Source organism: Phyllobates terribilis, unplaced genomic scaffold (genome assembly GCF_046119375.1).
Source record: "Phyllobates terribilis strain yellow unplaced genomic scaffold, ASM4611937v1 Scaffold_4__5_contigs__length_816908805, whole genome shotgun sequence".
In the NCBI taxonomy this organism is placed as follows: domain Eukaryota; kingdom Metazoa; phylum Chordata; class Amphibia; order Anura; family Dendrobatidae; genus Phyllobates; species Phyllobates terribilis.
Window position 1 is genome coordinate 284188205 of NW_027362764.1, and position 14155 is coordinate 284202359.

The following is a 14155-nucleotide window of genomic DNA, read 5'->3' on the forward strand; positions in this document are numbered from 1 at the left end:
TGCCGGCCGGCTTTCTTAAAGAGACGGTGCACGAAAACACTAATATTTTTTAAAATAAATCCTTTACACTAAATGACAAGTACAGTAAGCAACACTGTCACAGTACTTCATATATATGTGACTGACATGTTTCTATCTATCTAATCTATGTGTGAAGCTCTATTCTGTCTGTTATAAATTGTCGGGTACCGCTGCTGAATTGCCGGCCGGCTTTATTAATGAGACGGTGCATGAAAACACTAATATTTTTTTAAATAAATCCTTTACACTAAATGACAAGTACAGTAAGCAACACTGTCACAGTACTTCATATATATGTGACTGACATGTTTCTATCTATCTAATCTATGTGTGAAGCTCTATTCTGTCTATTATAAATTGTCGGGTACAGATGCTGAATTGCCGGCCGGCTTTCTTAAAGAGACGGTGCACGAAAACACTAATATTTTTTAAAATAAATCCTTTACACTAAATGACAAGTACAGTAAGCAACACTGTCACAGTACTTCATATATATGTGACTGACATGGTTCTATCTACCTAATCTATGTGTGAAGCTCTATTCTTTCTGTTGTAAATTGTCGGGTACCGGTGAATGCCGCTGATGAATTGCCGGCTTTTCATGTCATTCTACATTATTCTTAGTTGTTTTACTTCATGTAGAATTAACCTACAAGGAAAGAAAGGGTTTATTTTCATTCCGATATTTGTGTCCCATTGACTTGCATTGGTTTCCAGTATCGGAATCGGCGATATCCGATACTTTTTGGGTATCGGCCCGATCCAATCCGATACGATATTTCCTGATATCGGAAGGTATCGCTCAACACTAGTGAACAGTTAAGCAAGTAGAAGATGAAATGATCTCTAAAAGGCCTAAAGTTAAAGAGGACCCATTTCCTTTTGTATTTTAGGCAAAAAAAATATACGTTTTCATGTTTTACATTTTAAAAATTACAAAAAGGAAAATGGGCCAATGCAAAAGTTTGGGCACCCTGCATGGTTTGTACCTAGTAGCACCCCCTATTGCAAGTATCACAGCTTGTAAAAGCTTTTTGTAGACAGCCAAGAGTCTTTCAATTCTTGTTTGAGGGATTTTCATCCATTCTTCCTTATAAAATTCTTCCAGTTCTGTGAGATCCCTGGGTCGTATAGCATGAACTGCTACTTTGAGGTCTAGCCACAGATTTTCAATGATGTTCACATCAGGTCACTGTGAGGGCCATTGTAAAACCTTCAGCTTGCGCCTTTTGAGGCCGCCTATTGTGGATTTTGATGTGTGTTTAGGATTATTATCCATATGTAGAAGCCATTATATTTTCAACTTCAGCTTTTTTACAGATGGTGTTATCTTTGCATGAAGAATTTGTTGAAATATCATTGAATCCATTCTTCCCTCTACCCGTGAAAAATTCCCTGTTCATTTGGCTGCAACACAACTTCAAAGCATGATTGATCCACCCCCATGCTTAATGGTTTGCGAGATGTTCTTTTCCTGAAATCTTGTGTTTTTTTTTCTCCACACATACAGTACAGACCAAAAGTTTGGACACACCTTCTCATTTAAAGATTTTTCTGTATTTTCATGACTATGAAAATTGTACATTCACACTGAAGGCATCAAAACTATGAATTAACACATGTGGAATTATATACTTAACAAAAAAGTGTGAAACAACTGAAAATATGTCTTATATTCTAGGTTCTTCAAAGTAGCCACCTTTTGCTTTGATGACTGCTTTGCACACTCTTGGCATTCTCTTGATGAGCTACAAGAGGTAGTCACCGCAAATGGTTTTCCAACAATCCTGAAAGAGTTCCCAGAGATGCTTAGCACTTGTTGGCCCTTTTGCCTTCACTCTGCGGTCCGACTCACCCCAAACCATCTTGATTTGGTTCAGGTCTGGTGACTGTGGAGGCCAGGTTATCTGGCGTAGCACCCCATCACTCTCCTTCTTTGTCAAATAGCCCTTACACAGCCAGGAGGTGTGTTTGGGGTCATTGTCCTGTTGAAAAATAAATGATGGCCCAACTAAACGCAAACCGGATGGAATAGCATGCCGCTGCAAGATGCTGTGGTAGCCATGTTGGTTCAGTATGCCTTCAATTTTGAATAAATCCCCAACAGTGTCACCAGCACCAGCAAAGCACCCCCACACCATCACACCTCCTCCTCCATGCTTCACGGTGGGAACCAGGCATGTAGAGTCCATCCGTTCACCTTTTCTGCGTCGCACAAAGACACGGTGGTTGGAACCAAAGATCTCAAATTTGAACTCATCAGACCAAAGCACAGATTTCCACTGGTCTAATGTCCATTCCTTGTGTTCTTTAGCCCAAACATGTCTCTTCGGCTTGTTGCCTGTCCTTAGCAGTGGTTTCCTAGCAGCTATTTTACCATGAAGGCCTGCTGCACAAAGTCTCTTAACAGTTGTTGAAGAGATGTGTCTGCTGCTAGAACTCTGTGTGGCATTGACCTGGTCTCTAATCTGAGCTGCTGTTAACCTGCGATTTCTGAGGCTGGTGACTCGGATAAACTTATCCTCAGAAACAGAGGTGACTCTTGGTCTTCCTTTCCTGGGGCGATCCTCATGTGAGCCAGTTTCTTTGTAGCGCTTGATACAAATTCTAACAGTCTATTCAGTATGACTATCAGCTGTGTATCCACCTGACTACTGCACAACACAACTGATGGTCCCAACCCCATTTATAAGGCAAGAAATCCCACTTATTAAACCTGACAGGGCACACCTGTGAAGTGAAAACCATTTCCGGTGACTACCTCTTGAAGCTCATCAAGAGAATGCCATGAGTGTGCAAAGCAGTCATCAAAGCAAAAGGTGGCTACTTTGAAGAACCTAGAATATAAGACATATTTTCAGCTGTTTCACACGTTTTTGTTAAGTATATAATTCCACATGTGTTAATTCATAGTTTTGTTGCCTTCAGTGTGAATGTACAATTTTCAAAGTCATGAAAATACAGAAAAATCTTTAACTGAGAAGGTGTGTCCAAACTTTTGGTCTGTACTGTGTATACAGATATTGTGGTAGATTGTCTCACTCTGCTGCTCTCAGAGGTAGTGAAGTTGCTTGTTTATTACATCATAAATTAGAAAACAAAATAAACATGGCCTTTCCGGCGTAACAGCTAACCAAATGATAACATATAGCACAATAGCACAGTCCATATAACTGCGGGATTTCCCCGCTCAGGATACTCTAAGCTTCAGCCCTCACTAGATCTCCACACTAAAGACTTCCCTGTCTCCCAACACACAACAGAAAAAAAATTGGCTGGACATTTTACTTCCCCAACCACACCCTTGAGGTGGAGATATGGTGAGTAGGCGACCCACCCATCTCTTACACCTACTCACAAAAAAACGATCCTGACATGGCAGATTAACCCCTCAGCACATAACATGCTGGAGAAAAACTTCTGGGTTTCACATCACGGAAGATAGCAATCTTTGTGACACATATAGTCTCTCACATACATTGCCAGTGACCCTGTGACATATCCCCCCCCCCCCCCGCTCAAAGCCAGGAGTTTTGTCACCTTCGGACACCAAACAGGTAATTCTGGAGAGGGCATCCACATTACCATGTAACTTCCTGGGTCTATGCTCCACATGGAAACTAAAGTCCTGAAGGAATTCTGTTGTATTGAAAATACCTGTCAGGTGTAGAGAAGGCCATCTTCTCTTTGGCACTCTGGGACATGGGTATCTGCCAGTAGCCCTTCGTCAGGTCCAGGGTGGTAATGTATCTCGCAGGTCTAATCCTCTCAATGAGTTCATTGACGCTGGGTATCAGGTACATGTCAAACTTGTACACTTCATTCAGGTTGCGGTAGTCATTGCAGAATTGCCACTTCCTGTCGGACTTTGGTACGTGGACGATGGTTCTCGACCATCCGCTTTTTGACTCTTCTATAAAGCCGAGGTCTAACATTCTTTCCACCTCGGTTGAGATTGCCTCACGGCGTGCTTCAGAAATCCTATATGGCCTAAGGTTCACCCTTATATGCGGCTCTGTCAGCTCATCATGCTCCACCACCTGCGTACATCCCGGCAACTCCAAGAACAGGTCACAGCTTCGCTGCAGTAATTCTCGACACTGGGCCGGCAATAGAGTCTCCTCAATTGTGACATCCTCCACTTTGGCTTCTGGGAGGCAAGGAGCTTCCAGCTTTTCCCGGTCTCGCCACAGCATGAGCAAGTTCACGTGGCATACTTGGTGTGGCTTCCTTCATCCTGGCTGGTGGACCTTATAATTAACCTTCACTAGTTTTTCCACTACCTCGTTTGATCCTTGCCACTTGGCTAAGAGCTTGCTCTCGACCATGGGAATAAGCACCAGCACGTGGTCCCCAGGCTGGAACTGCCTCACACATGAAATATGTATTAATTCAGAGTACATTCAATTTAAACTGGCAGCCTGGTGGCTCAGTGGTTAGCACCATAGACTTGTAGCGCTGGGGACCAGGGTTCAAATCCCACAAAAGACAACATCTGCAAAGAGTTTTCCACTTGTTTGTGTAGGTTTCCTCCAAATACACACTGATAGGGAATTTAGATTGTGAGCCCAATGGGGACAATGATGACAATGCCAGTAAAGCGCTGTGGATTACAACTGTGCTATGTAAGTAAGCATATTAGATAAACATTAGAGTATTTTAGCCATAATCTGCTCTTTATAATGGAGAAGTTATTGTACAATATAATAGAATTCTTGTTAAAGAAGCACTCCCACAATTTTTTATGTATTAAATGTTTGTGTGCATGTAGTGTGAGTATAGTAATATACTCACCTATCGCCGCTGTTTCCAGTATCGAGCACCATTCTTCTTAGCTGCTCACTGACCTCACTGTAATTCTGAGTTGCCTGCTCCTTCTATGCGCTATACAGGAGCCAGAAGTCAAATTTACAATGAAAGCCTATGGAGCCTTGTTCTGACATTTCATAGGCTGTCTTTGTAAAAGAGACTTCTGGGTCACACAAAGCGCAGCGTGACCCCGGCCAGTCTTCAGAGCGCTGACATCAGTGAACAGCAGAGAAGAACGGTGCTGGATACCGGAGACAGCTGCGATAGGTAAGTATATTACTACATTCACACTACATTACATGCATATACACACACATTTAATACATAAAAAAAATGTGGGAGTGCTTCTTTAATTTGTTACACAATAGTTTTTATTTGTAGCTTAGGTGTCCATGAAAGGTTGCAGATGATGATTTAATCAGTACTTTGACACATGCCATGATAATCTTGTTGGTCTTTAGTGTATGAAAAAAAACTTAATAACATATAAAGAAAAAAAAGCGCAGAAAGGACCCATATGTATGTACTTGGTTATTGACGTGACATTTTAATTTGCAGGATTGACAAACCAAAAGCCTTATCTTTGCTATTGCATACAGCAGACATAAGCCATCCAGCTAAAAACTGGGACCTCCATCACCGGTGGACCATGTCCCTGCTAGAAGAATTCTTCAGACAGGTGAGAATATATTTTTAGTTATTTTGATACTATATTTACTTGTAAGAAACTGTTTCAATACACTGTACGTGGCTTTACGTGGGGTTTTTTGAGTGCTGGTTCTTGTAAAATTCTATATGCTTCACAAGGTTAAACATTTTTGACAGTAGAAAGAAAAAGTTGAAAACTGTAATTTAGGATATGCTTTCCATCAATGTGACATTCATTTTTAGTGTTACTTGATGCCATGATTCTGGATTTCAGGTAAGTTAATTAGCTGGTATTATTGATATGACCACATATATTTTAAAGTGGAAGAAAACAATTGCTCAATAGAGTCTTAACTGATTAAAATGCTTAGAAAGGCTGCTGCAGACCCACATGGAAGTATAATGCAATGTGGTGGAAGGAGATGCGGTTAATTCTGCGCTGCCTATTTGGTTGAATAATGGAGCCAAGGAAGGATCAGATAAAATGCATTTCAAGAAGCATCCAGAAATGAATGGATGTAAACGTGCTGGAAAGTTCTGAAGTGGCCAACAATGAGTCCACGTCTAAATCCCATTGAAAACCTGTGGAGAGATCTTAAAATTGCTGTTGGGAGAAGGCACCCATCAAATATGAGAGACCTGAAGCAATTTGCAAAAAAAGAGTGGTGCAAAATTCCAGTTGAGAGGTGTAAGAAGCTTGTCGATGGTTATAGGAAGCCATTGATTGCAGTTATTTATGGAGTTATTGTCTCCATTTTCTTTGACCAATACCAATTTCACCTCTCTTTGAGAACTTGTTTTTCTTGTGACAAACTGACGTTCTTAATTATATCATTCTGCTTAGAACACGATGTTTTTAATACTTTTAATTGCATTTTTTAACTTGAAAAAGACGCTAGTACAGAATTGAAATGTATAGTTAAATAAAAAAAAAACTTTTTCTACTACTACAGAAGCAAGAGTTGTTTATCCAGCTTAACTTAAAAACATTTTTTTCCTACTGGTAAATTTTATCTGGGCGTTATCTCCCAGCCATAGGGCTGCAATGACTGTTATTTTTAAGGAGGTACCTCATATCCAACTAGGTGAGCAATACTATTTTTGATATCTGTTTTCTTTTCTAATAGGGTCACCCTATTGCGTGTGCTTTCTTTCCCTCTACAGTACATCCAATAAATTGTTGTAACATCCATTTTTATTCTAGTTATTACCTAAATATCTCTAAAGCGATAACATGTTCTGCAGTGTTCTACACAGATTTATCACTTATAACAGGGTTCCCCAACTCCAGTCCTCAAGGCCCACCAACAGGTCATGTTTTCAGGATTTCCTTAGTATTGCACAGGTGATGGAATTATTGCCTGTGCAGGTGATGCAATTATCACCTGCGTAATACTAAGGAAATCCTAAAAACATTACCTGTTGGTGGGCCTTGAGGACTGGAGTTGGGGAACCCTGACTTATAACATTTTTTGTGATTTTTTTTTTTACATCAGAAACTCATTTTTTCTATTTATACCTATTTCAATTTTTGCCTAAAATACTAAAAGAACTGATTGGTATGTTGGTACAACCTCTTTTGGCACCCAAGGCAAAATTTGCAAATAGAGTCCTCTTTCTTCACCATTCATTGGAATTTGCACACTGGTTCAAAGCTGTTGGCAGCCACCCGCCAAGGGCAGAAAGGTTGGTGGGCATATCACAGTTCTCATATAGTAATGTCTAAACACTCCCCTGTGAATGGGAGTAGTTTGACAACATGGCTTTCTGATTGTGCACTATATACCTCCATTTTGCGTTGCAGCTTTAAAGCTGAAAACCACTAAGGCTACGTTCCCACGATGATCCTTTATCGCGTTTTTGATGCTGCGTGTTTTCCCTGTGTCAAAAATGCAATGTCTTACAGTTCCAGAAAAGAGGATGGGATCTCTAGAAATCTCGGGCCCACTGTGCTTCTTATTTACACTGTGTAAGCTGACTTGCGGTGCGTGTTTCAAATCCGCAACATGTAAATTTCTCTTGCGTGTATGCTGAGGTTTATGTGTAGATTTCCCCTGTAAACTTGCATTAGATGCGGAAAATCCACAGGTAAAAAATGCACATGCACTTTTAGTGCATTTCTGCTGCAGAAACGCAAGTAATCTGCACCTACGTACGTCAATAAAGTTGAGTAAAATCAAAATACTAAAAAGTTTGAAAAACAAGAATGACACACCAAACAGAGATAAAAGCCGCAGCATCAAAAACGCGACCAAAACGCATGTTAAATAACGCACTCAAAAACACAATGATAAAACATAAGTAACCTAATTTAAATAGGTGCAGAAATGGTGCAGAAATTCTGCAACATCAAAAATGCATCAAAAGCTCATCGGCGGAACATAGAATAACAGGCCAACTGATGGAGAAGGCCAAATGGGCTTAATCCCCCACTGATGGATGTGATTTTTATCACTTACCACTATTCATAGCTGTTCTGATTAACCCCTTATTCCTGCTACCATAAACTCTTAGACAAGCACCTCACACACCCCCCTACTGTCCTAGCCTTGATGATTAAGCTGTCACTATTTATTGGCATGTGTATGACCTTCTGTACACCAGTAAAGCTAGACTTATTTTAGGGACTTTAAATGCAACAAACTTTTTTATTTATTGATAAATGACCCCTAATGCATAATTAACCATACTCAACCAGATCACTTTAAATTTATTTTAGGAAATATGTTGGGGACATGATTATGTGGTATTACAGGTTCTTCTCCTGCACTTGTTAGTACATCCTTCCTCACAGACAACTCTTCTTAAAATAGCAGCTGATGGAGGGGCTGTCACTAGGACTGTCCCGCACTTTCCACCAATAGATAAATACATTACATGGGAAGGCTGTTTTTCAATTGGAGGAGGCTGATCACATGTTCCTTTATGAACTGCCATTTGTGGACTGAAGAATTGTGCACTCATTGCTGTTGCAAATTGTCGCCAGAATCAAACATCTTGTGAAAACATCTCATAGTTCTCCAAAAGCTGAAGGCAGGACTCTTTATTCAAACTTCCATTCAATACAGCAATAAAATGCACAGTTTCAGCTTATGATATGCTTGAATAAGGCTTGTGATAAACTGAAAAGTTGTACATTATTGCTGCATTTTATGGATTTTTAAATAAAGAAGAAAAACTGCGTATATAAGAGTAGCTGGAGTTAGATCATTTCGATTTTTGAGTAGCTTATTCCAACTGATGTATGTTACTTTGGTTCAGGAGGGTAGTGGAGATTTTTGGTGATACACTTGGTGGCACTAAATGTAGTTTGCTGTTTGTTATTTAGGTAGATGGCGTGTGTTATTCTGTGGCTTTAAGTGGTTTTATGGTGTGTGTTCTTTTCTTGCCTTATTGTGTCTAATAAAATATTTTGCAGGTGTGTGCTGTTCTTATTAAAGTGCCTATTTTTAGGTGTGTACTGTTCTTCTGAAAGTAGATCTATGGTTTTTGGTGAACAGATTGTCATAGATTACTACTGCATCCTGTTTTTATATATATTTGGGCTGCCCATTCTTCTTATTACTTAAAAGCATCATTACAGTATTAATACACTGATACAAGACTTGAAACACAGTCATTCTATCTTGGAGCTTCAATGTGTTGCTTTATTACACATGTCAATTATACATTTAACCCCTTGACAACCGGGCCTGAAAGGGCCTTAATAAGTGGTAATTTGTTTTTGATTCTTTGCTTTTCAGCATCCATGACATTTTTATTTATTTTTTCACCGACGTGGCTGCATGAGACTTTGTTTTATTTGAAACAAATTGTATTTTTTTTTTTGCACTGTTTTGGGGTACAAATAAATTACTGTGTAATTGTGTGATACCTAAAAAAGTAATTTTTTTTCTTTAGTTTCTTTCTGTTTATATTTTTTACTGTTTGTGTGTCACATCAAATACCATGTAGAAGCAATTCTTCAGGTTATTAGTCATGTAATTACATAGTTAATGTGGCTGAAAAAAGACAATTGTCCATCCAGTTCAACCAAAGGAAACAAAAGGACAAAGGGAAGCAGCATATGCACAACCACAATGCTTGAACTAGTTCACCTCTGAAAAAGCTGATCTTTCCTTCTGATCACAATTGTCGATGACTAATAACTATAGTTTTTTTCTTCCTAAATGTATGTAATAAAATATATTTGATATGAACAGATCAGACTTTTTCATATATTTTTTTAGTGGGGATTTTCATTTTTATTTATTTTTATTATTTTGCACGTTTTACATGTATATATTCTTTTTACAAAATATATGAACTAGCGGTGAAATAGCAAAAAAAAAGTGCAATTCCACAATTGTTTTTGTTTCTTATTTATTTAAGTGGTGGAAATAAAATCCAAAGTTTGTAAAAAATAAATTAAAAAAAGGTGCCATTTCCCAAGACCCTTTGTGTCTCCATTTTTTGTGGATCTGGGTCCTGGTGAGGGCTTTTTTTTTGCGCTCTGAGCTGAAGTTTTTATTGATACCATTTTGGGGTAGATACAATGTTTTGATCACCTTTTATTGCAATGCTGCAGCGACCAAAAAACTTAATTTGGGCATTTTGATCAAAGGGGGATAACACGACCTATGACATACCTTTACGTCATAGGTCGTGGAGGGGTTAAACTCGTGTCATACATTTACAATGGTACTCAAAGTCCTTAAGGCAAAATGACATTATGAAATTAAATGAAAAGTCCATCTCTGAGCATTTTATTATGATTTAATGAAATGCTTTAAGTTTACTTCTTGCATGTAAAGAATTGTCATATTCTGATGACAAATAGGTTGTCTGAACTTCCAGATGATATTGAGGTGTTTTATCATGCCTCTTGGACTTTTTATAAGAAAAGGTACACCACAATGGAGCCTGTATTGAAATGTGTCTTTCTATGGTGAATGATGACATATAAACAGTCAGTATATGCAGATGAAGACAAAGTGTAAATAAACTGGTGACCTTCAAGGTCAAATTATCTTAACTGTTATTGTAATTAGCATTGCCTGTACTGAAGCTGGCAATGTAGTTCAAATGATTCCCCTTCCACAACTTGATTAATACATTTTACAAACAGTTCAAACTGACAGAAGTGTGTTCTGTGCTATAGAAAACAGATGAAAGCAAAGTCAACACATAATTCTATTTGTGCTTAGTACTATACACAAGATACAATATATGTATCTTGAGATATGAATGCAAATAATTCTTCACTCTCTGTCGCAAAAGTTTATGTACCTCTTTGTAATTTGTTGTACCACTTGAACATGAGCAAATTATGACGCGCCCCATGGGCCGTGGGGTACTCGGTGCCGGGCCGGTCGTTGCTAGGGTAGATGTCAAAGTGGCGGTGACCCGATCCGTGACCCAGGGCGGTCAATAAAAGGGGTTATTTACAGGGGATTTATAGTTTTTATATAATGTTCGTGACGCCACCTGTGGTATGCGGCTATATGGAGCCGCCGCTGCGGTGCAGAACCTCTGGAGCTGATGATGACGCAGCAGAGTTGGTTCAGCTCTCCACAGGCAGAGCTTAGCTCCAGGGCAGGAAATGGTGATGTTATAGAGGTTGCTGTGCAGTGTAGTGCAGGGGATGATGGCGCAGTAGTAATAATTCACAGAGACAGTGGGATGCAGTCTTCCGGATTTACGCATTGCAGTGGCTCAGTGTGGATAAATGGAAAAGAAAGAAAAGAGAAAGTGCACGTTTCTAAAATCAAATGCAGAATAAAGTTTACTCACGAAATGAATGCTATGGTAAACGACACAGCTGAATTCCAACGCAATGTCACACAAAATAATTAAATTAAATCAAAATGAAAATAAATCGAAATCTATGAAAATTCAAATTAACAATGCAATCGGAAACATTGAAATGGAATCGTAAAATTGTAAATTTGTAAATCGTAAATGAATCGTAAATCGGAAACATTAAAATGGAATCGTAAAATATTTAGCATAGCGTGTGTTACTTTTACGTCCAACAGATGGGTATAGCGTGTGTTGCTTTTACTTCCAACAGCTGGTATATAAAAACATAGTAGGTATATAAAAACATGCATGTATTCGAATGCAACGTTAATTTTTATTGATATATTATATATATATAATACATGTATTAGATATTATATATATAATCTATAAAAATAAAAATGTAAATGTTCGTTTGTTCAAAATCTTAAATCTCCGAAAGTTCTTCACTGATTGCTTTGAAATTTTGACACAGTCAGGTGTCACAATGGAGCCAGTCATGTCAGGGATTGCTAGTTATGCAATTCTCTAGTACAGAGGGAATGTGACAGAAGGGGGCGCAGAGATGAAGGCAGGCGGCAGAGAAAGAGAGGGAGATCCGTTTGACATGTCCCAGGCTGGTACCGGCTACATCACAGCGCGGCTCCCACCGGTGGCGCAGTGGGAATTGCACTCGCTCACTATCCGCCCACTGCTGGGAGGGTCGGGCCCAGCTCAGCGCCTGGAGTGGAGGCTGCGGTCTGCGCCTCTCTGTGCAGCCTCCCTCTCTCCCCTGCTTGTTGTTGCACAGTTGGAAATAAGACTCACCTGCCAAAGAAGAAGAAGCCACAGCAGCAGCGGTGCCGGAGAGCAGAGGCGACCGCCTCTCAGGCGGTGCTGGTGATGAGTAGTAGCATCTTTCAGCTTCGAACAGACGGTCTCTTCATTCCCCTTCCCCCCAACCCACACGGGGAATATGAAAGGAGCAGAGCACAGGCAGTGGCTAAGGCGAATGAAGGAGAGGGAGAAGGGTTTATGAATGTGATGTCACTAAGGGGGGGAGAATGCCAGGCGGCTGGGGAGAGTCACCCTGGGACAGAGCTCGTAACACCCCCTCTTGCTGGTATAACAGAGCATAGTAGGTATATAAAAACATGCTTGCATTTGATTGCAACGTTGTGTCAAAATTTCAAAGCAATCGGAGAAGAACTTTCAGAGATTTAAGATTTTGAACAAACGAACATTTGCACTTTTATTTATATAGATGGTAGATTTTTTTTATTATAATTTTACTTCAGAATTGTGGGGAATGTAGAGATGTTTTACACTGTAGATACATGGATTATTGAAAGCCTAGACATACGTCTATAGAAGAAATTTTTAGGCATGCTCTTTGATCTGTGCTAGAGAGGTTGGGAGTTGAGCATTGACCATCACCTTTTGTAAACAGTGTGATCATGTATCATCTTAACTATATGGGGAAAAGTATCGGGATACTTATATATTACATCTATAGGAGTTATTATAACATCCCATTCTGAATCCACCACCACCTTTTCTGCTAAAACCACTTCCTCTGGAAAGGCTTTATACAAGATTTTTGAAAGTCTCTGTGGGTATTTTAGTCCATTAATCCAGAAGACCATTTATGAGGTCAGGCACTGATGTTGGACAAGAGCGCTTGGCTTGTTATTTCAAATGCAGTTTATACCACAAATGTTTGATGGGGTTGAGGTCAGGACTCTGTGGGGTCAGTCAGCTTCTTCCACACCACACTTATTCAACTATACTTTTATGAACCTTGCTTTGTGTGCTGGGGTGCAGTCATGGTAGAACCGAAAGGCTGAAGCCTTAAGATTTCCCTTTATCGGAACTAAGAGGCCTAGTTCAAGCACTAAAAAACAACTCCATAGCATTATCCCTCCTCCACCAAACTTTACAGTTAGCACAATGTAATTAGGCTGGGGATGTTCTGCTGCTATTCACCAAACCCAGACTTGTCCATCAGACAGTCACATAGGGAAGTGTGATTTGTCATTTCACAGAACATGTAATTCATCACTACACAGAATACATTCCCTCTGCTCCAGAGTCCAGTGGTTGCGTGCTTGATACCACTACATCAGACACTTGCCATTGTGCTTAGGGATTTAAGGCTTGCATGCATCTGCTCACCCATAGAAACTCATGCCATGAAGCTACTGGCAAATAGTTTTTGCTAATGTTACAGCTAGAAGACGTTTGATAGTCTTCAGTTTTTGAGTCAGCAGAGCATTAGCGTCTACTTGGCTTGTAGATGCTAATGCTCTGTAACTTTTTTGGTCTGCCACTTTGTTGCTGAGTTACTGTGGCTTCTAAATGCTTCCATTTTCAATACTCACCACTCACAGTTAATCATGAATATTTAGGAGGGAAGAAATGTCATGAACAGTCTTGCTACAATGATCTCATAGATTGTAAGCTTGTGAGCAGGGCCCTCATTCCTCTTATTGATTTGATTTATGTGATTATTGTTATTCTGTAATGTGTTTTATTATCGGTACAATACCCCTCTAAAATGTAAAGTGCTGCGGAATATGTTGGCGCTATTGAAATAAAAATTATTATTATTATTTATTAGAATGGCATCCTATCACAGTACCATGCTAATATCACTGAGCTCTTTAGAACTACCCATTCTTTCACTAATGTTTGTGAATGCAGACTGCATGGCTAGGAGTTGGATTTTATATATCTGTGCCAATGGGGCTGAAAAACCTGAATTTAATGATTAAAAATTGTTTCCCCAATAGTTTTGTCCCTATAGTGTATATATTGGTGATAATTCATTGTAATCCTCCTTGTGATAATACAGAAATTACTAATGAAACACGATTTTTACATAACAGGAATTTTGAGCCTAGTATTAATAGTGGCT

At 39.4% G+C, this 14155-nt stretch overlaps 1 protein-coding gene across 5 annotated transcripts in view; it reads left to right on the forward strand.

Annotated features, from left to right (window-relative positions):
* PDE1C (phosphodiesterase 1C) overlaps positions 1-14155 on the forward strand; it is a 1470255-nt gene that overhangs the window by 1292479 nt on the left and 163621 nt on the right. For all 5 annotated transcript variants that reach the window (XM_073678287.1, XM_073678290.1, XM_073678289.1 and 2 more), the window contains one exon: positions 5389-5509. In XM_073678287.1, coding sequence (XP_073534388.1) covers positions 5389-5509 — 121 coding nt within the window. The remainder of the gene's footprint in view (positions 1-5388; positions 5510-14155) is intronic.